The sequence below is a fragment of the Vigna radiata genome, chromosome 5 (assembly GCF_000741045.1).
Source record: "Vigna radiata var. radiata cultivar VC1973A chromosome 5, Vradiata_ver6, whole genome shotgun sequence".
Lineage (NCBI taxonomy): Eukaryota > Viridiplantae > Streptophyta > Magnoliopsida > Fabales > Fabaceae > Vigna > Vigna radiata.
In genome coordinates, this window is record NC_028355.1 from 34,513,953 (window position 1) to 34,537,447 (window position 23,495).

Consider the following 23,495-nt stretch of genomic DNA (forward strand, 5'->3'; position numbering starts at 1 on the left):
GACCCGACCCGTTGCCATCTCTAACCATGAGGCCCTTCCCTTCAATCAGTGCGTCACCGGCGACACCGTTCATCGCCATAGTCACCGCCGGTCACACCGCCAAGTCTTCCTTTCTCGTTCCTCTTCACTTCCTATGACACATTCTCACAGCTGCTACCGATGCTGGAGACGCTGTCGGCGACTGGCATCGTCGCCGCTGACGATGGGTTCTCCTATTACTCTATTCTCTGTTTTTTATCGGGTTGGTATCTCGCTCTGATAGGTACGCTGATGGTTTTGTGACAAAAAAATGTTGAGGAATGTTGGGATTTGCGATCAAAGGTGTGAGGATTTTTGACTTACATTCCTCTTTGCAAGTTTAGGTAGAACAAAAAATGATGGAAAAAATGATGGAGTGTGACTGTGTGATAGTTGCAGGGAAAACGCACCACCACAATGGCTATCAATGGTTCAAAGAGAAGTTGAGGATTGGGGGAAATGGTTAATGGGTACTCCAAAAAGAGGAATGGGAAATGGGAAAAAAGATAAGGTATTTTCCAAAACAAAACTAAAAGAATGTATTAGGCAGTGACATGGTGAGCTAATGCCTCCTAAAGATAAAATGGTTTGATTATTTGGCCTTCTTCTGTAGGAGAAATATATTATATTATTTTATTTATTTCATTATTGATATATTGATTTTGTTTGAGATAAAAGTGCTGGATAACAATGTTTTAATTTCTTTGTTGAAATTCCGATAGTTGAGCTGCCCTTCCATTTGTTGTGGTTTGTATTAAACATTGTCATACAGTTTGCAGCTTGTCTTCGTCTTTTATTCTGAGCCAATGTATGGTGATAAAAGGGCATATTTGTTTTCTTTTTTTTACAGCCAAAGAAAACAAATCCTAAGGAACTGAATCCATATTTCAAGGATAGTGGAAGTGGTTACCCAAAAGAAAAAGGATGGAGCTAAAGTTGGTGCTGACTAACTTCTATCTTTTTCTCTTGTTGGTGATGGAGGAGCAAGTTGGAAACTCAAAACCTTAAAGCATTCACAATAACAAGCAGCTCGAGAAGGACGAAGAAGAAGAACCACCACGTGTTTTTTTAATTTTAATGCTAAATAAATAATTTAAGTTCACGTCATAAAGTTGTTATGTGACACGTGTTTGAAAATGACACATCCCCTGTCAGCAAACACAATTTTTAACACCGTCTAGAGAAGTTAACGGAACAAATTTAATTGTTCTAATTTTTCAAAATCAAAGACCAAGTTGATCATTTTGAAAATATAGATTCTTACTTAACGAAAACGAGCAAAAATAAGGACCACCGAATCTATTTAACCTATGACATATTTACGGATCTAAAAGTATTACAAATCACAATCACTTTACCTCCATAAACTGCTAAAATCAGTTACTACTTTCTATGCAGTTTGTGATTCAATAAATAATTGTGAAATCAACTTTCACTTTTTCTTTGCTTTTATTCTTGTGCTCATCATTGAAGTATGAATTTGAAGATGGACTTAGAAAAATATATTTAGAAAAAAAAAAAGAGAAATAATGGAACTATTTAGAATAAAAGAAAGATTATGTGATTTAAATGAATTTAAAATAAAAATTTGTAAAAATTTGTGTATTGTCGAATGAGTATAATAAATTATAAAAATAATAGTTAATAAAAATAAAATATGACAATTTTATTCTTAATTACAAAAGTAATTTAAAATAAAATATAATTAATGTTAATTATATTAAAATGAAATGTTAATTACGATAATTTTTATTATTATAATAATTATTAATTATTATAATTGTAACAATTATTGTTATAATAATATTAATTATTATTATTATTATTATATATAAGGTTAAATATGTTGTTGGTTTTTTAATTTACATTAAAAATTAGAATTAGTTTTTTTAAAAAAAAATTAGTTCAATTTAGTTTTTCAATTTTAAAAATATATATAGATTTAATTTTTTTAACTAAATTTTATTAAGTTTATAATGAAATGTGTATGAAATATTATAAATAATTTTTTTAAAAAAAATTAGTTAAAAGGAATCACGTATCTCTAAAATTGAGAGAATAAATTGAACTAAAGTTCTAAAAATAAATTAATTCTAATTTTTCATCAAAAATTAAGAAAAAGAAATATCTAATCTTTACAAATATTATATATAATATATTTATTTGAATAAAAAAAGAGATAAACTAATATATTTATATAATGTTTGTAGCAGTAAGAAGAGGGCAAAATTTAATTGGACTGTGTATTGAATTAAAAAAGGAGAGCAATTACGATATTGTAGGATTGATTACCAACTTTCCTCGTTATTTTTTAAATTGAGAAGGACTTTTTTTTTTTTTTTTCATTTTCTCTATTCACATATCTGTATTCACAGAACTTACCTTAAACAAAACAAATAGCCCTAACACATAAGTTATATTTATTTTTTAATTTTATATTACAAACTTTATAAAGTGAAGTCTGTATATTTTGATTATATACTATAAATATATTTTATTTTTAATTGTTGTAGAATTCTTAGCCAATCTTCATAAATTTATGAGTAGCTAATAATAAGAAATACAATAAAGTAAAGATTAAATAAGTAATTCAATGAAAATTAAAAATAATTTCTCTTCAAAATTTTAATTTAATTTAGTTTTCCAACTTTATAAAGTGTATTTAGTCTTTTTAACTATATTTATAAAGTTTATTTGACGTTTTAAATATCTTTTATGATTAGATTTGAGTTATTTATTCGGTTTAACATATTTTTACTTTAATATTAATTTAAAAACATCTTTAAAAATGAAATTAACTTAATAAAATTAAGTTAAAATAACTATATTTATACAATTATAAAAATAAAAACTAAATTGATCATAAATTTTGAACATGACTTAATTCTAATTTTTATTAAGACTAAAAATATATTTAACACATAAATTAACAACCACATTGCAATAAATTTATATTGATTTTGATATTATTTGAAGCAGATTTAAATCTAATCTAATTTTATAAAACTAATTTACAAAAATAAATTTTAATTTATGCTTATTAATATATATGATAAATTTTATATATAATTGATGTAATAATTTTCAATATACATAGAAAATAGGACAAGAGGAAAATGTTTATATAATAGTAGTAATTGCAGTTTAAAATCACATAGATTGCATGAGTGAAAGTGTCCATAACATGTGGAAAGCAAGGAAACAACTCAAATTCCGCTAAAGAATCCACTTTTTAATCCAAATGTAACACTTGTGCTCTACAATATCATATTATTTTTCTTTTCAACTTCCTTTCTATATGGAAAACCGCTTTCTTCTAAATCTTATAATATCGGTAAATTTTAATAATAACAATATATTGAAATTAAGCTATTTAATTAAAATATAATTTAAATTATTGGATATGAAAGTAATGAAGTGTCAAAACCCTTGCAAAATTACAAAGTTCAAGTTTACTATGAGAAGTAACTCAGTGTAATATTTTAAAATCATTACACATTAAGTATTATATGACATGTTTGAGTTTTAGTTGTGAAAACTTAATTTTAACTTATTATTATGTCTTGTTAAATATAAAAAATTACAAAATTAAATGTTTTATTTTTATTTTTATTTTTAAAATTTAGATAAATAAACTCATTTAACCTATTAATATTAGACCAAATAAATAAAAGTGATGTGATTTTGAGTTAATACAATAGAGACAAACTATACTTCAAACATAGTATGTTAAAGTGTTCCAGCATTCAAGGTTATTACGATTATTGCATAATATACCTGATTGAGCTGAAACTCAAAATATAGATCATCTAAGATGGCACTCAATCTGTCACGTAGATATGAATCTTTCACTCTCCTTTTTAATTTCTAAACCAATTTTATAACTCTTTTTTATAAGGAAAATGATATTTTGACACCATTTTTTGACACCATTTTAACACTGCACACTTGTCAAAATGTGATTGGACGATTTCAAATTAAAAAAACAAACTTTGGTTTTTCTCTTCCAAATATACCTTTGTTTCAGTTTTTTTAATTTGAAATCGTCCAATCACATTTTGACACGTGTGCAGTGTCAAAATAGTGTCAAAAAATGGTGTCAAAATATCATTCTCCTTTTTCTAATACACATATTTTTAAAATATTAAAGACTGAACACTATTTTCAATCAGCAGTATTGTAAAATTAAAGAACACTAAAATAATCCTATAATAGAAACTTAAAACATAGAGTAAATTGTCAACTTAATCCTCGGTCTTACGGAGCAGTGAAATATGGCAGACATAAATATCTGGTGATGAATAAGATCGTATATAAGCAGATACAAATTTTATTTTATAAACTAGTTTTTTTAAGTTAAATTAAACTTAAAATTCACTTTTTAATAGATATTATAAGTAGATGTTTTAGAGAAAGTTGGTTAATTATTAAGTTGAACAACAACTTTTCCAATATTAGAGCTGGTAAAGAGGGAGGCTAAGCTATCCAAAAAGCTGTGAATTCCAAGATTTATTTTGTTCTTGGACGTAACCTTTCCCTCTTTTATGTATCCTTCCATATCTTTAGCAAAATCTCCAAAACGATTCCAATATGATTCAAGCATGAAGCCCTCCATCCTGACCTCCTTCCCCACCATATTCAACAGGTTCCTTACCCCTTCTCTTTCCGTCCAAACCTGCTCCATAATCAACTCTTAGTTATTAAAAACCAAAACTTCCATATGCTTAGTAACATAAACTCACCTTGTTATATTGAGATATCATCCCGCAAAGTGGTATCCTTGCATGTTTGTTCACATGGTTAAGAACAGATTCAAGCATTTTACCGCCAACATTATCAAGGTACACATCAATGCCATCCGGAAAGTATCTGAAGAATTACATATCAAATGTTATTTCAGAACCTCAGGTGTAAATGCAAGGTTTAGGATTTAGGATTTAAGATTTAGAATTTAGAATCTCAACAGCAATGCCAAACATTCAAGTATTATTAAACGACAATTAAAAAAGCATTCACACATAATTTTAAAGAATCAAATTGAGAGCAATGGATTACTTGCTCAAAGCTGCATCATAATCTGATTCCTTATTGTAGTTGAATCCATCGTCATAACCAAATTCTTCTTTGATGAGCTTCACCTGAGAAACCAACCATTGAGCTATATATGAGTTGAACTCTTTTTGTTAACCCAATGTAACTCCACCTTCATAACTTGACTTACCCACCAATTCTTTATTTTAATTTAATAAATATAAATGAGAATGAATAACTATGAACAATTTTATTTTAGGACAATGATAAATAATCAAGGGTTTGAGGATAATAGTTAATTTAAGCTTTTAAATTTCAATTTTTTATAAGATTATAAAATAAATTATCTTTTGATTAAATAGACCACCCGTGTCAATGAAGTACCAGTCATAAAAAGTAACTAGACTTTAGTTTCGATATTGTAGAGTGTAAATATTAGTTTCTATTAAAAGTAATAGAGGTTGATTTCTATACTGTGTGTAAACTAATTTGAAGGTAATTTGTACGAAAGTCAACACAAACTATCTATGAAATACTGTAATATGATAACAGTGTAACAATTCGCTACAGATGCATAAATATTTTCCCTATCTACAAACTTCTGTTTAAATATGATTTCTAAATAATCTATATCTTTTATATCATCGCTCTTTTTAAAATAGTTTTTCTTTTTAATTAAGTTTTAAACCTCAATAAATTTGGATATTATTAATTGAGTCTATATTAACTATTTTTATCTATTAAATTACTTAAAATTTGTATATTTTTTAATTCAATACCTTCAATTTAATTTTTTCGTTGACTAACTTACTAATTATTATCTTGTCTTGTTATATTTCTTATTTGTGTATATATGCTAAAAGATATGAGATTTTATAATTAATATAAAATTATATAATAATTAATTAAAATAAAATTATTTATTATTTTATATTAAATAAATATTGGTTTACATTAATTACAAAACTTCGTGTCTCTTAATGTAAAAATAGAAATAAATAAGATGATAAAATAAAATATCAGCCACACTACTTAATTAACAAAAATATTAACTGAAAATGTAAAAACTTAAATACTCAATATACAAAAAAAAAAAATATTTAATAAAATTTATACATCAAACTTTATTAAGTCTAAAATTAATTATTATCACAATATAGCCCAATAGTTTTAATTGAAAGTGAGTTCAGTCAGCAAACTAGCCCGATTTGGTGACACTGCTATAATAGGCCCAGAAAACTGGCCTGTCTATGAAATTAAGGCTTTTATCAATAAGGTCCAAAGAAAATGACCAACATCCTTTAAAAATCGAATCATGGATGATTATTGGTGACCATAAAAGAAAAAAAAAATATAAGATTACAATCTTTTATTTTTAATGTGGAAATTGACCCGATCACGAGATAAAGAAGGTTTTTTAGATTAATTTATTTTTTAAATTACAGATCTAGATTTGATTTTAAATTATTTACCGAAAAAGCTAAGTCCTATATAATTTTTTTAAAAATTAAACTTAGTTAACCATGAGAATTAACCTCAAAATAAAGTCTAATTATATGACAGAAGTTGTTTAACTGTATTACAACTTACTTTGAAGTTAATTCTCGAGATTAATTAATTTTATTCTTCAGAGAAAGGAACTTCACGAGTATGACTTTAAATATTATTCAGAAGTCATTTATGCATTTTACAAAATTTTCAAAAAAAAGTTCTAATTGCAAAGTAAGACTTAGTCCTTTTAATAATTAATTTAAAATCAGAATTAAATTCATAATTTTAAAAGTAAATTGAATCATATTTGTAAAAAACGGATAAAGAATTCCAAATCCACCAAACGAAAAAATACTTATAATATTTAATGTTACGAATTATCTATGCAATTTTTTATATATATAATTTTTACCTATTAAATTTTTTATTTTTATACTTACTAACAATTTTTAATTTCTATAGTATATAATAAAATATTCTCAATAAGAATCATGATAAAAGACGGAAAGTGTTTTTTATCATATAATTATAACAATTAGTAAAAGTAAATTGTTTATTCAGTCCTGTTTCTATATATTTTATTGATAATTATTCTTTTTAATAAGTTTATATTTTATTTTTTATTAGTGTACGAGAAAAAGGTCCCCCGAATATTTATTTTCAGTAACACTTTTTTGGAAACTTTAATTGAAAATTGAATCAATAAAAAATGGAGTTATATTTCAATTATTTTATCTAAGTAATTACACAGTTTAATTAAAGTTGAAGAGGGTGACTTGATAGGAGGAAATGTCAAATTTTAAAGCATTGCAAATAAATTTTTATCATTCATTTAGAATTGAAATTCCTCTAAAGTCAGAAAAAGTAAAGTGAGAGAGCAAACAAGTTTATTTATGTTAATAAAGTATTAGACATCTGTCTCCAACTAAATGTATCACAAAACTGGAAGTAAATCATTTTCATAAATTCTTTTTTAAAAAAATAAATTCAAATAAATAAACAGTGACATTTTTTTATATTATATTATAAATCTCCTCAATGATTCGAATCTGAAAGTTTTGAAACGTGAATTACCACAACCAGACATTCTCAGTGGTGGGACATTGACGATGACACGCCGGGAGCAACAATTAAATATTTTTAAATAATATTATCCACAGGAAGGATTAAAAAGTATCTCAAAAGCACAAAGAAAAAAAATGAAATAAAGATTTCTTTGAAAACCTTGTTGATTCTGCCCATTTTATTTTAGAAAAAGTCTTTTTAATATAATTTTTTTTCACAATTTTTTATCAACATATACGTGATAATTTGTGATTGGTCTGTTTTAAATATTTTTATAAAATAAATTCAAACAGACTAATAAAATAGTGATACGTCCTGTTGTAAAAAAATTATTAAAAAAAAGTAGTTAAAATATCATTATCCTTTTATTTTTAAAATATATAAAATAAAAAAATTAGCTGTATGCTGAAATAAAAAGAAAATGCACGTGGATTGTGAAGTAAAATTAAAAAATGTGAAAAAGAAAAAGAAGATTTGGGAAATTAAATTACCTTATCATCTGAACCAGTGCTTCCGATGACTCTACAACCACGGATCTTAGCTAACTGTCCAGCACTCATACCAACCGCACCGGAGGCAGCAGATATGAACACATTGGAGCCGGGTTTCGGGTCTCCCAGAACCACTATTCCCACCCATGCCGCAAACCCTGGTACTCCTGCACGCATAATCACATTCAATAATTTGTAATAATTCCTAGGTGCTTCCTCAATTGCGTTTCTGATTTTCATTAAGCATAAATACCTAAGGCACTTAGATAATCCGGCAACGAAATTCCACTAGCAGAGTCAATTTTCCGAAGTATACTCGAGGAAGGAACGATACAGTACTCAGCCACCGGAGCAGAAGGGGCTAAGACTAGATCGCCCTCCCTGTACTCGCTGTCTTTAGATCCAACTACCTTCCCAACTGCATACGCTGTAATCACCTGGTTGGGTTGGTATTGCGGAATGAAGAGGCCGTCCACGGTGCCGGTGAGTCGGGTGCGGAGGTATGGGTCGACGGAGATAAAGAGAATCTGGAGGGAGACGTGGTGGTCGGGGATTGAATGAGAGGCTAGTGAGAGAGTGACGGTTCGGAGTTTGAGATTATCCGAGGTTGGAACACCCTCCGGTGAATATGCAGCTAAGTACCATTCCCTGCTTTCTACAACTCCACCCATCTTTTTCCTCACTGCACGCGATTTGGATCTGACAAACAAATAAATTATCATAAATATTGTGAATAAAGGAAAAACAAGAAATAAATTATCATAAAGATTGTAAAAAAGAGGAAAACAAAATCGCTAGAAGGAGGGCTTGAACCTCCGACCTTGTGGTTAACAGCCACACGCTCTAACCAACTGAGCTATTCCAGCTGCTGTTGATTACTAATGTTTTACTTTATAGAAATCTTATAAACTTTGTTTCGTTGCAATTTATGTATTTATTTGAATTCATGGAATACAGTAAATGAATTGAGTATGTGAAGAAATTTATATTATTCTCAAACGAATATACATGACTTATAGAAAATGAATTTAAATTTAATTATCGCCTAAAATATATGATTTTATTTGTATAATTAAAAAGGAAACATGTCGTATAATTTTTGGTAAGAGTGTTAGTTGTTATGTATAGAAAGATGTGTCCATCATTGACTTCATGATATAAAACTGTTGTGTGCTGTTGTTTTATTCATTATCAACAGCTTAGATGTGTGTATTCTTTTAATAATATTTTTTTACGTTCAATTTATTATGTATAAAATAACTTTTATGTTCAGCAACATTTTTCTATACCAACAGCATAAAAATTAGCATGCATTTGATAAATGGTTAGTTTGTTATGTTAAAAACCTCTTTTAGATGGTCTTCTAAATTTAAAAATAAAAAATTGCCATGTATTAGATTTCACATCTTGAATATTTTGTCTTACGTGATAAGATTTATTATGTCAGGTTGTGATTAAATAATATAACATTCTAAAATATAACATTATATTGTACAATAGTCATTACATTTAATATAATAGATCAGTTGACAAGCGAAAATATAAAGTTATTAGAGTTATTTAATAACAATAAAAGAGACTTTATATATACAAATCATCTATAATCAAAACTATCTACAAGAATAAAACTAAAAGAAAACTAAGCATCCGCAACATCTACATTCAAGGCTTGTTCCAAAACGATCTCATCTCCTTCAGCTCACACTTACAGAATGATCATAGCAAAGAGAAGAAGTAAAGAACATACAAACACAATCACAAGCAAAAGGGTAAGCTATATTAAAAAACAATACATCATATATATTAAAACATTTCACTTAATAATCATATACATAATATAGATCAACTCAAGCATCTTGGCCTACAAAGACCTAAACTGATTTTAAGGACTTAGAATGAATGTCGAGTTATGCACTTATAGTGACCACTGCTATTTTGAAAAGCCCCTACCATACATCACAAGGTTAGTTTGTACCGTATCATAGGCCATTTTGGAAGCACCTAGACTAAGACATCCTGCTACTCTCACCACATGCGTCAAACCTCTCTATATGAAAATGTATGAGCATTAGAGTGTCATGAAAACTCCTAAGACTGAGCCACTTGCATTCATTCTAACACACTTGAACCACACCAAGAAGTTCCACCTTGGAACTAACCTTATAACTTTGAAACCATTTGAAATCATATACATGTTCCCTTTCACTTCTATATTCCTTAGGACTCTTATACATCTTCTTTCATTCAAACATAAGTTATATAAATTTCTACAGATCATACAACAAACCAGTATATATTTTAAAACCTTATATATAGATAAAAGATTCAAAAACACTTAAGAAAACAGATCCACTCGCCCAACTAACAAACTCTACTCACCTAGGTAGAGGCAAAACAACAAACTTCCCAAGCTAAGCGAAGTGGCTCGTCCAGCTAGTCAGTTATGCTCGCGCAGCTAGATTGGCTCGCTCAGCCATTGTAACTCTCTACTAAAACCCCAAAAACTCGCCCAACTAGCCAATTCTAATCATCCAACTAAAGCAAAAACAACAAGCTTCCCATGCTAGGTGAGCTGGTCTCCCAATTAGCCAATTCTGTTTGCCCAGCCAGCCTACATAATTCTACATCATTAAAAACTGCAAAATTAGTACTTCTAAACCACTCATTATTACTTCTAACCACTTTTATCAATTTCTAACACTCTTAGATTGAATTATAAACTATTTTAGACTTAAACAAAATGTAGAACCTATCTTAAACTAATAATTAACAGATTATAACGAGACACTTAATTCTCAACTTAGAGACCAAAATCTCATTCTACCCATTCTAGTCCATTTTTAGGTGATTTAATGACTCTAATAGTTCATAAATGACTTACCAATAACCTCTAAACTGACAAATTTGATCCAAAACCTATAACTCAAAATCTCACTACTTAAAACTCCATTTTTGTTACACTAAAGTACTCTTAAAACCTCAACAATGAACCTCCTCGTTGTCCAATATCAGATTTCAATCAAACAACCCTTCTAACAAGTCTCAAATGATCCTATGATAGTTTTAAAACACTCGTTTTCTCTCCCCAACACCTATCTCTTAAAGTCACTCATAAAAAACCTCTATTTTTGACCTTAAAACGCTAAAAATTAACTCCTCTTTACACCAATTACTTTGAATTCAGTTTCAAACCATAAAACAACTTCACCACACACAATAATAACAGTAGAAACATTACAAACATATCATACCAAACATTCCAACATCACACCATCATGATCATCACCTAAACACCAAGAATATTAGTACAACATAACAAATTTCACACTTAAATCAAGTTATCATCAAGAGAAATACTAAATTTAAACCACAATCATAAATCTAAGACTAAGACTAGTTTTCCTTACCTCGCAATAAACTGTCTGACTCTAAAACCTCCTACTGAATGCTTGAAAATCAAGTAATTTTTATATGAACCTATGAAACACCAAATTGGAAGCGGACAGAGTCCTTAGGACTTTAGATTAACCAAGAATTAGCAGAAGAAGCAAGATTACACATGCAACAACACTTTCTTCTTCCAAAAACAGATAAGGAACGAGAGAGGAAAAAAGAATTGAAACTTACTTGCTCTATAACAGAAATTGATCGGCTAGAAATGCACCTCTTCGTCATGATCGATTAAGCACCTCCTGATCGTTAAAGAGATGACTCAGGAGTTAGAACTTTTAGAGAGATGGTAAAAAACTCTAAAAAAGTGGTTTGTAAATAAATGATACGTTTTAAAATGATGAAAGTTGTTTATAACAAAACTATTTATAATAAAACCATTTAATATTAAAATAATCGAGTCTTACTATTCTTATACTTCCACCACTTTTAAAATAAATGGGGTTTTACAAGTAATCTCTTTATAATTATGTAATAACTGAATGATTGTCTACTGTTTTGTTTAATACACTTAAGATAAAATCATTATTAGTACACCAAAATATTTGTTACAAGAACATATACGAATCATCTTATTAAAAATGTTTTAAACAATTAAAATGAAATTACCTATAACTAGAAATTCTTGATATTAGATTGAGAAAGTCTAACAAAACTTGCTTTAATTAATTACATAATTTCAAATAATTAAAGGACTAAATTTGCATTTAAGATTAGACACTAAAAAGAATATCAAAAGTGATTTTGAAAAATAAAATGTGCAAGATTTATTTTCCCCCTGTCAACTTAAGGAAGGATTCTCTTTTTCATGTTTTTTTTTTTTTTTTAATTCATGTTCATCTTTATTTTTTCTATGGTTTTCAAATAGATAAAGGAAGTTATTTCCGCTTGTTTTTTTAATATATGAACATCATTTTTATAAATATTTTTAGCTCATAATATAAAGTTATTTTTTTCACAAATTAAAATTAATTTATAAAGCTTTCTTCTTTAGATTTTTTATAATTTTTATTTTTATTTAATATATAAATAAATTTAAACATGCGAAAAAAAGTCTATCTAATTTATTTTATTTTAAAATACTTGTTTAATCGAGATCATATGATAGTCACGTAATAAGATAAAAGATAGTTTTTAAATTTTTTATATGATTTTTGAATAATTTAGAATCCAAATAGATATTTCCCATTTAACTTTATAAATACTATAAGTTGATTAAGAACCGGAAATGTGTATATAGATTTAAAGTTTTGAAATCTTATGTTTGAAATAATTTAACAAAATAATATAGATCTTATGTTTGAAATCATTTAACAAAATAGAGTCATATTCAAAAGAATTTTACAGAATAATTTTTTGTATGGAATATGTAGAAGGGAAGAATTTGATTTAATTGAATACTATCATACCAACTAAAACGTTTGTTTTCCAAAAGTTGTTGACTTATTAATTTAGAGATAAAAAAAAAAAAAGCATGGTTTTATAATCAATGTATTTTGTGTGGAAATGTTGTTGTAATTTAAAATATAAAAGTATTAGTTTTCCTGTAAAATCAAGAAACCTTATTATAAATAGAGTTTTAATTAAAAATTATCTTATAAAAGACACTAGATATATCTATGAAACACCTAGTTGACATTTTTAAGTAACTTTCTCTTCTATTTATCATATCTTACTTTAATATTTAATAATATTAAATTTTTCTCTCATTTATATTTTTACTGTTCTATTCAGTTTATAAAATCTCTTTAAAATCTTTTCTTAAAGTGTGATTAAATTGATTATCATTATTATCATTATCAAGATAATTTGAAGAAAAGAATCCATAATAATTTTCATGTTTCAATTGTTTTGACTCATGTTGTTTTTAAAATTAAGTTGTTGGTGTATATGACTAAGAATAAGTTTAAGCAAAATAATATTGTTTCAAAATTTGGTAGAATTTTTAATATTCTAATTAGAGTAGTTTCATTTTACGGATGTAACATGATCCTTTCCTTAAAATATTTGTATGGTGAAAATCTTTTTCGTTATTAACTTGATGTGCAAAGTTTGAAAAGCAGAAAACGCAATGAAAAGGAAAAAAGAAAATGAAAAGACAGAAAAATTGATAGATATTATTGAAGGTATAATCGAAAGGTGGCAGTTGTTGGGCCAGGGAGAAGAGAGAGTGGTAGTAGCTGTGAAGCAACTGTGAAAGAAGCTGCTGCTGAATATTTGCATTGAAAACCTTCACAGAATTCATAACTTTGTTTGAAAATTGAACTCGAAATGTGCCAAGTGTAGGGTAACTTTTCGTTTAGTCATGCCTCCAATATCCTACACCTTACACCTAATCTTAGTCCTTTGCAACACTCCTTATAACACTTCTCTTTCTTACCTCTCTATACCTCTGTTACGTCACTTTTTCAATTTTATATTTCATCAAACACTGTATATTTCATCAAACACCTGTGGGGTCTTCTACACTATAAAAACCTGCACAACATACCCAGTTTCGCAACCACCAGAGCTGATATTTGAGAACCCTTTTGAGGCAACAAAATGGCTGAGTGCATCTCAACAAAGAAAACCCACCAACGTTCTCGCTTTCGAAGGAGATTCTCGGCCACCTTCAAAGAGTACAGAGGCAGGTTCTACATCCTCAGAAGATGCCTGGTCATGTTACTGTGCTGGCATGAATATGAATAATGCCAAACCTTTCTTCTACTTCCTAGAACAAACAAACCATTTAGTACGTATATATCTATTTTCTGTTACCTCGTTTAGTTTAGAAGCTCTATTATTTTTTCTTTCATAAAACACTGTGAAGCTGTATTATCAAATAGATTGGAATAATTCAGTCCTTCCTGCTTCTTCATATTCACGTGCTGTATGCATGGTAGTTCGCAGCAGTATTTAATGCCGTGTTCTGGTTAGTCGTTCTCACATGCAGTAGCTACCTACTATACTATATTTTTATCAACATATATATCCATTGCTCATGTCACATACTTATCAAACTTAAAGCTCTATTGAGTATTTTTGAGTTGCCATAACTATATGCCGGATTCGGTGATATGAATGAATAAAGGAAGTGGAACCCAAAGTCTTTATTGTTATAGTTTTGTTATAATTGCACCATGGTTTTTTCCTTTTGGTTCTAACAATATATAGTCTCAATCTGCATATATAACCAGGCATATTTATTAGAACTCGCCTGACATATCCACCATCATATTATGCTCACAAATCTTTATCTTTTCTGTCTCAAGAGTGTTGGATATCAAAACTCTTTTCTTAACTGATCATTCATATCAATCAAAAACTTCTTAATCTCCACAACATTAACATCAATCTGCTCCTTTACAAACAATGTCCTTTCAAATCTTTCAAAAAACACACATCATTTGCTCATGTTTGTTTTTGTGAACAGAGAAAAGATAACTTAAACATTTTTATGTTGCTTTCTGCATATGATTAAATGAAAAATTAAATCGGTATTTATTTCTTGAAGAAAACTAAAATGATTATAGGTTGGTACATTTTTTAAAGAAATTGTTTTTTTTTTGTATATTTTTTTAAAGGACTTTGTTAATAGATAATAAATTCTCTCACCTTATCTGCGGATTTAATTAATCAGAAATGGTTCTTCTTTGATATTTTGATTGAGATGTTTTAAAAACTGGACCCAACCCAACCATGTTATTGTTTGGGTTTACAGCTTGTGAATTCATCCTACCATTGTTTCAGCTTCCAAAGCAATGGACGAAAAATGGTAAAAAGTGAAATGGCTTTTAAATTATTTTATTGGTAAAAAAATATTTTTTGGCAAGTTATCATGTTTTCTTGTCTTCAGAATCGATTCCTCAAATAAAACTGACAAGGCTTAAATTTGGAAAAATAATATAAATTTATGCACGATTAATTTTAAAAAGGAAAATAATAACAAAAAAAATTTCCTTTTTCTGTCATTTCGTAATATCATAAATAAACATAAAAAAATGATTTTAAATAAAAGAAAATAAGTTATTCTAGATTGGTCTAAACTTGATAATTACGTAACGCGATTGACCAAACATGGGACTGTTCTAGAATGTTCTTGTCTTACGGTCCCACTTATCTAATAATCATGAATAGGCAAAATCAACAATTAGACATGCTAACTTTTCTGTTTTCCTTGGAGAGAGAACAACATTATTTTTAGAATTAAAAATTATTTTAATATCGTGAAAAAGTATGTTCATAATTTCATAAGCAGGTAGTGATATTGTACAAGCATTACATAGTTAAGTACGTGAGATAAAAGTACTATTCATTGATAATTTGGATAAATTGATCTGCCAAAAGAATTGAAAGAAAAGGAAGTTATAAACTAAAAATATAAAAGAAAACAAATTAATGTTCAATGAATAAATAAGTTACCTTGTTATTTTCTTTAAGATAAAAAAAAATATGAATAGAATAAAATAGATGATGAAATAAAAAAATAATAATTGAGTACTTTTATAAAGTTTTCTTTGAAGTTTTTGCAAATGTTTCTTCAACTATTCTTGTGAAAAAAAATTGTACCAAATGACACCACCAAATTGATTAACCGGGTCAATTTCTAGGTTAATTAGGTCGGTTAGTTAGACTAGACCGGCAACATAGTCAGATTATTAATAGTTATGACTCATTAAATTTTTATTGCATATTAAGGTGTAATTGAGTTGTCATTAGGCTAACAAAAGGTAAAGAGCATTATAGTTATTCTATAAAGGTCTCATATATGACTTTAAAACATTATGCACACAATATACATCTTTAGCCAACTAAACAATTGTCTATTGACTTAAGTATCAAGATACCTTCTGAACGACCCTTCCACATGTTCTGGATGAGCAGAACAACAATCTCTTGCATTACCTACAACTATTATATAAAGGTCTCATATATGACTTTAAAACATTATGCACACAATATACATCTTTAGCCAACTAAACAATTGTCTATTGACTTAAGTATCAGGATACCTTCTGAACGACCCTTCCACATGTTCTGGATGAGCGGAACAACAATCTCTTGCATTACCTACCTCCATCTACTACAGGTTCGGTCAACCTCCTGTATATATAATTTCTAAATATTTTATATTATAATTTTTTGTCATAACAGAACATTTTATATTTTAGAATATTTATTTTGTAAAATTTTCAGTTGTAATTAATATTTCAGTAGCTTGTGGTACACAAATAAAATATTTAGTTTTGAAAAATAAATATATTTCAATATATAAAGTACTATAATTTAAATTCACAAAAAACTAAATATTTGAATACTGAATATATATTTAAACTTAGAATACAAAATGTATATTTTCTATACAATGTTATTTTCAAGGTTAAATACATTTTAAATTATGTTGTAAAATTGAATTCGTTTTTTTCCATACTTTATATATAAAATTATATTTTAAGCGTATTTTTAAATTGTTTACACATTTTTTGCAACTCAAATTTTAATATTAAAACAGTATTTAATACTTAAAAAATTTAATAACGTTAGATTAAAAATATTATATCAATTTATTATTATTAAAGTTTATAATTAAAATATATCGAAATTTAAAATATTGAATTTTGTATTTAAACTTTTAGTGACGGTAAACATATTTAATATTATTTTCATTTATCATGATCTGGTTTTAAGAAAATATTAAAAACCAAACATTGAGAGAAAAAAAAAACAGAGAGATAAGAATTGAAGGTGAATCTCTAAAAACTATATTACAGAATAAATCTCCTGAAATCATTATTAGTCACAAACACTTTAAAAAAGCATTATAACTTTCAGTTATTTAAAAAAGACATCCATCTTAAATGTTGCTCCGACTAAAATACAAATAAAAAAATGTTATAGAAGCACGTGTGTATTTAAACTACCGAGTCTTATATATACTTTTAATTTTCATACAACACAAGTTTTATTTTTTTCACTACTTTTTTTCATATTTTAACCTGAATAAAAAAAACGATGCTTAAGGGCTTTTTCTCTTGGCAAGCCCACTTTTGGTTATCTTAAACAAGAAAACCCAACAAACAAACCAATGGTGTTACTCCCTTTCCTATGCCTTCTCATTATTTTTTTTTATTCCAAAAATATTTTATATTTTTCCACTATTTTCTTTTATTTCAAAAATGTCCTATATCTTTCCTTTATTTTCACTATTTTCTTTTATTTCAAAAATATCCTATATTTTTCTTTTTATCTCTCAACATTAATTGAGCATTCATATGACTCACATTTAAACTTGTGATATATTACAAAATGTAAAATTCAGATTTTGTTCTAAATTTCTGAAAAAATGTTTATATATATATATATATGTGTGTGTGTTTTACATTTAATATCTATAATTTTTAACATTATATTATGTTTTAATAAATAATATAAAAATATTATTAAATACTTAAAATATAAAAGAAAAGTTATTTGTTAAAGATTTGAAATTTATTTAATTCTTTTGTCATTATAAACTTAGTATGTAATAATAATAATAATATATTATTATTATTTACTATTAATATTATTATGTTTATTATTTTGTATTTGCATATAACTTTTAAGTTTATAAAAGGAAAGTGGTAGAAATACTAATATTGAATTTTTCTCTGAATTTTATATTTTACAATATATCACAAGTTCAATTCTAAGTCATATGGATCCATTAATGTAGAGAAAAAAAGAAAAAAATTGTTGAGGATAATAAGGAGGTGTGTGAATGCTCAATTAATGCAGAGAGAAAGAAAAAGATTATTTAAGATAATGAAAAAGTGTAGGATATTTTTTGAAAAAAAAATAATGAAAAGATATAAATTATTTCTGGAATAAAAGAAAATAATAGAGAAATACATGAGCACTTGGGGTGGTGGAGGAAGCAACACCCACAAACTCAATACCATAAGCTGAAAGGAAGTTAAATGAAAGGACTCTTTTAATGACCCAAATTTAAACCTATTTTCAAAAAAAAAAATATTGAACCACACATCTATAATATATTTAGGACAATATATGGGGTTAAATATGGTTTTAGTCCCCCAACTATGAGTCCATTTTGTTTTTCGTCCCTCTTTCAAATTTTGATACTCTTTCTTCCCTCACCTTAAGGAAACTATAAGTTTTAGTCTCCCAAACCAAACGGCGTTAAAAATCTGGTGAGTTGGCTAACGGCTGAACACGTGGATGACATGTATCCTTTTTATTCTTTGCCATGTGTTTTAAAATTTTAAATGACGTGTGCTTTGATGAAATCAGATGACGGAGAGGGTTTTCATACTTAGTAAGTATTGGGGATTTTTTTAGGCAAATCAATTGGAAGGGAAAACTTTGTTTTATCTTGAAAACGCGATTAGGGTTCGTCTTCGTGTTCCATCAAAGAAAAGCTTGTGCATTTTATGTGAAAGAAAGAAAGGGTAGTCGAAATTTTGTTGCTCTCGTTTTGGGTTAGTGTGGCTCCATTGCTTTCTGCGCATTGTGTGTGAAAGAAAGTCGTTTCGAAGAAGGTGAGTTTGTTCCTTTCGTTTTGTTTTAGTGTGGCTCCATTGCTTTTTGTGCATTGTGTGTGTAAAATTTTCATTTTACAATGTAGGGTTAGCAATGGCTTTTGACATTTCTCTACATCACATGGGGAAGTTCATGAATAATAAGGGAGTAGAATATGTGGGAGGAGAAATACATGTTATAAAAGGGATTGATCCGGATAGGTGGTCTTACTTTGAAGCAGTGGGAATTGTTCGAGAGTTCAAGTATGATGGAGAGTTTAAGCTGTGGTGGAAGGGGTCAAAACAAAAGGCGATGAACAACCTTAGAATACTTAGTGATGACAGGGAAGCAATGTTCTTGAGTAACTATGCAAAGGAAAATAATGATGAGGTTGAAATCTATGTCCAACATCTGCAACCTAGTCAACCAGAAGAAATTACCTTTCTTACTTTTGATGAAAAGGCAGTACACGTAGAAGAGATGGAGGAAGAGGTAAATATGGAGGAATAGTTGAATATTGGTGACGAAGAAGAGGTTATTGTGGATGAACAACATGCGTATGTTGTTGAAGAAAATTTTATTGTGGATGAAGAAATTGGTTCTGTTGGTGTGGTGGAGGGGAATATTGAAGTAGAAGATGTCCAAATGGATTACCAAGAGGAAGATGGTAATGTTGGGGGCGAATATGTAGAAATGGGGGAGGATGAGGCTTGTGTTGAAGAGGAAGAGGAAGAGGAAGAGGAAGAGGGCAATGATGTTGATGGTGAAGTGGTGGAAAATGTGGATGATAGTGAAGAGGAAAGAATGGCAAATGATGATGATGGGTTTGGGATGGAGGATGAGAGAGTGGAAGTACAAAGAAGAAACATTAATCCTGTTTTGGAAAGGTGGAGTGCAATGAAAAAGAGGAAGAAAAGTTTGAGGAAAACTGTCAGGAGAAGAAAGAGTGGTGGTGAGGGGTCATTTATGATTAATGAAGATGTTGGAGATCATGAGCATGAGATAATTGAAGATTACAATACAGATGAGTTGTCTTCAAATGATGATAGTGATGAGGATGTGTGTGAGGATAGGAGGAAGTTTCCAAAGTATAGAGCAGAGGATATGACAAAGACCTTTAAATTTAAATAGGGAATGGAGTTTAAGTCATTGAAAGATTTTAAAAGTGCACCACAGGAGCATAGTGTTTTAAATGGCAAAGAAGTGAAGTATGTTAAGAATGATTTGAAGAGGGTGAGGGCAGTTTGCAAAAAGGGATGTGGATTTTTAATTATGGCTAGCAAGGTAGGAGGAAGGCAAACTTTTAAAGTGAAAACTCTTGGTTGACGTCACAAGTGTGGAAGAGTTTTTGGTAACAAAAGTGCAAGTGTAGAATGGATTGCACAAGTTTTGGTAGATAGATTTGTTAATGTGGGATGCATGACAGTGAACCAAATCATAGATGAAATGAAGAAGTCATTTAGTGTTGGAATAAGTCCCTGGAAAGCTGCAAGAGCAAAGGAAATTGCAATGGACTCTTTAGTTGGTGATGGAGAACGACAATATGGTCGGCTTTATGATTATGTGGCTGAGTTGTTAAGAGTCAAGGCTGGAACCTTCAAGATTAAGGTGAATCGACCCCAACCCACTTTGCCACCAAGGTTTGGGTCATTCTACATGTGTTTAGAGGGTTGTAAACAAGGGTTCTTGGGTAGTTGCAGGCCTTTCATTGGGGTTGATGGTTGTCATTTGAAGACAAGTTATGGAGGTCAGTTGTTAGTGGCAGTGGCAAGAGACCCTAATGACCAATATTTCCCACTAGCATTTGCTGTGGTTGAAAGTGAATGCAAGGAGACATGGAGGTGGTTTTTGTCCCTGTTGTTGGATGATATTGGGGGCATAGATTGTCAACGCTGGATCTTTATTTCAGATCAACAAAAGGTAACTTCAAATTCAACTAAATTTTGTTATTTTCGTCATATTATGCACTAAAGGTTGTTGTGATTTGTTTGCAGGGATTAATGGTAGTATTTGATGAGATTTTGAATGGGGTAGAGCATAGACTGTGTTTAAGGCATTTGTACAACAACTATAAGAAGAAATTCAGTGGAGGTTTGCTTATTAGAGATCTTATGATGGCAGCTGCAAAGGCGACATACTTTCAGGAATGGGAAAAAAAATGGGTGAGTTGAAGACTATCAATTCTGATGCTTACGATTGGTTAATGGCAATTCCAACTAAATGTTGGTGTAAACATGCATTTAGTGCTTATCCTAGATGTGATGAATTGATCAATAACTTATCTGAATCATTTAATAGTACAATTTTGTTGGCAAGAGACAAACCTATAATTACTATGATGGAATGGATTAGGTCATATATTATGAGTAGGTTTGCAACTCTAAGAGAAAAATCAAACACATATCATGGTGATGTTATGCCTAAGCCAAGAAAAAGACTGGATAGGGAAGTTGAGAAGAGTGGGAATTGGCTACCAGTTTGGGCAAGGGGTGCAAAATTTGAAGTCACTCATGGCTTTACTATGGACAAGTTTGTTGTTGATGTAAGTAATCATAGTTGCAGTTGCTACTTTTGGAATTTAGTTGGAATACCTTGTAGACATGCCGTTTTTACCATACATTATAAATTAGAGAACCCAGAAGATTATGTTCATCCATATTACAAGAAACAAGCATATCAAACTTGTTATGCACCTGAAATAATTCCAATCAATGGCCAACAACTTTGGCCTAGATCTGAGGCTGAACCACTACTACCACCCACTTATAAAAAACCTCCTGGGAGGCCAAAGAAGTTAAGAAGAAGAGAAGCTGATGAATATGTCAGCCATTCAAAGTTGTCCAAGAAAAATATTGGTATGAAGTGTAGCAGTTGTCATGCATATGGACACAATGTAAGAAGTTGTAAAAAGGGGCAGTCAAGCAAGGTAATTCTTCCTGGTCATGTTAATTACAAAGTAGTTTTTTTACAAGTATTTCTTATCTAACTACCTTTCACATTTAACAGGACACAGGGGGTGCAAGAGGTTCTGCATCAGCTGGGAGAGGGGCATCTGCATCAGCTGGGAGGGTTGGATCTGCTTCAGCTGGGAGGGGGGCATCTACATCAGGTGGGAGAAGGGCATCTGCATCAGCTGGGAGGCTTGGATCTGCATCAGTTGGGAGGGTTGGATCTGTATCAGCTGGGAGGCTTGGATCTGCAAGCACTTCACGAATGGGAGCACGCAGAGATGCAAGAGCTGGAAGACTGTCTGGACAAAATGTAGGGTCTCAAGCAAGTTGCAATTGATTTGGAGAGTGGGATATGACTTTTTGTACTGAATGTGACCCACTTAGGGAGACCAGTACTAGTGGGCACAATATTTTTTGGACAACTTGTTTGGCATGTAGTGTAGCACATGCAATTAAAGTAGTCAGGGACCACTTGCTTTTGTAAACTGAATTGTTATGTTATTAGCAGTGTTGTGGGACCACTTCGTATTGTTGACTGGATTCAATGTTAATTAAAGTGGTCAGGGACCACTTATTCATCATTGTCCACTTATTCAATGTTACTGGTATTCATTTGCTGTCTATTTCTGCATAGCTTTCTGTGATCTTGTATATGTGTTTTGCAATTACTGTATAGGTGCTGCTGAAATATGAAATTGAGGCTGAAAAATAGGTGATACTGTTATTCAGGCAATTAGTGATCTTGTAGTTCATTGACAATTTTGCAATTGGTGTCTATTTCTGCACAGCTTCGGGCCTTGTCTGAGAAATATGAAATTCAGGCAGTGAGCTAGTTTTTTCAAATTGAAATATCAAATTGATGTATGCAGTTTACCACAGGCTTCTGAAAGCCAGTTTTTTCAATTCTTGCATAGACCAATTTTTACTGCAGTTTACCACGTAGGAATATTTTAAGAAACTTATGCAGATGAGTTAGCTTCACACGAACCTTTTGAGTTTTGACTTTTGCATTGCAGAAACAACTTGATTAATCAGAACTTTTAGTTAAAAAAAATTGAACTTTCACGTGAATATATATATAACTCATTATGGTCATTAAAATTGAAGAACTTGATAACAGAGTTTTGAAACCGGCACATGCATTTCTAAATTGAAACCAACAGATGCATTTCATTTCTAAATTGAAAGCAACACATGCAGTTTATTAAATTGTTCTTTAATCACAATTGTTAAATGGTTCTTCAATCAGAATTGGAAGTTCACCTTAGTAGTCAAAATAGTCAGAACACAAACATTATATTGAACTTAAAATTGAGGGCAGATTTAAACTGGGCACAATAAAACTGAACTTCCATATTATATTGAACTTAAAACTTCAAAGTACATCCATAACACAACATTACCTATCTAATTACAATTTATCTTCAACACAAATAAAAAACAAAACATCACTGTTAATGCCCATGACAATACAAAAAAAAAAACCAACATCATT

At 29.4% G+C, this 23,495-nt stretch overlaps 2 protein-coding genes and 1 non-coding gene across 3 annotated transcripts; 1 reads left to right on the top strand and 2 right to left on the bottom strand.

Moving 5' to 3' along the window:
• Positions 1 to 4,330: 4,330 nt before the first annotated feature.
• LOC106760979 (2-alkenal reductase (NADP(+)-dependent)) lies at positions 4,331 to 8,987 on the bottom strand. Its single transcript, XM_014644440.2, has 6 exons — positions 8,917 to 8,987; positions 8,350 to 8,795; positions 8,097 to 8,263; positions 5,074 to 5,156; positions 4,761 to 4,887; positions 4,331 to 4,693 (listed from the first exon to the last, which is right to left on the bottom strand). The coding sequence occupies exons 2-6, from the start codon at positions 8,765 to 8,767 to the stop codon at positions 4,439 to 4,441; spliced, it is 1,050 nt and encodes a 349-aa protein (XP_014499926.1). The 5' UTR covers positions 8,768 to 8,795; positions 8,917 to 8,987; the 3' UTR covers positions 4,331 to 4,438.
• On the bottom strand, positions 8,889 to 8,962 carry TRNAN-GUU. The gene has a single exon. It is a non-coding gene; the product is annotated as a tRNA-Asn (tRNA).
• Positions 8,988 to 20,468: 11,481 nt separating the features above from the next.
• On the top strand, positions 20,469 to 22,337 carry LOC106760657. Its single transcript, XM_014644068.1, has 4 exons — positions 20,469 to 20,969; positions 21,044 to 21,140; positions 21,194 to 21,975; positions 22,056 to 22,337. Exons 1-4 carry the CDS (start codon positions 20,469 to 20,471, stop codon positions 22,335 to 22,337), a joined length of 1,662 nt encoding a protein of 553 aa, XP_014499554.1.
• The last annotated feature ends 1,158 nt before the right edge of the window (positions 22,338 to 23,495 follow it).

Bases quoted from the DNA above. Each gene is read 5' to 3' on its own strand.
- LOC106760979 (XM_014644440.2), bottom strand. From the start codon at position 8,767: ATGGGTGGAGTTGTAGAAAGCAGGGAATGGTACTTAGCTGCATATTCA. The intron at 8,264-8,349 runs GTATTTATGCTT...TTATGCGTGCAG, and splicing joins GGATTATCTAAGTGCCTTAG to GAGTACCAGGGTTTGCGGCA. The intron at 5,157-8,096 runs GTAATTTAATTT...TTGGTTTCTCAG, and splicing joins GCACTGGTTCAGATGATAAG to GTGAAGCTCATCAAAGAAGA.
- LOC106760657 (XM_014644068.1), top strand. From the start codon at position 20,469: ATGACAGTGAACCAAATCATAGATGAAATGAAGAAGTCATTTAGTGTT. The intron at 21,141-21,193 runs GTTTGCTTATTA...ACATACTTTCAG, and splicing joins TAAGAAGAAATTCAGTGGAG to GAATGGGAAAAAAAATGGGT. The intron at 21,976-22,055 runs GTAATTCTTCCT...CACATTTAACAG, and splicing joins AAAAGGGGCAGTCAAGCAAG to GACACAGGGGGTGCAAGAGG.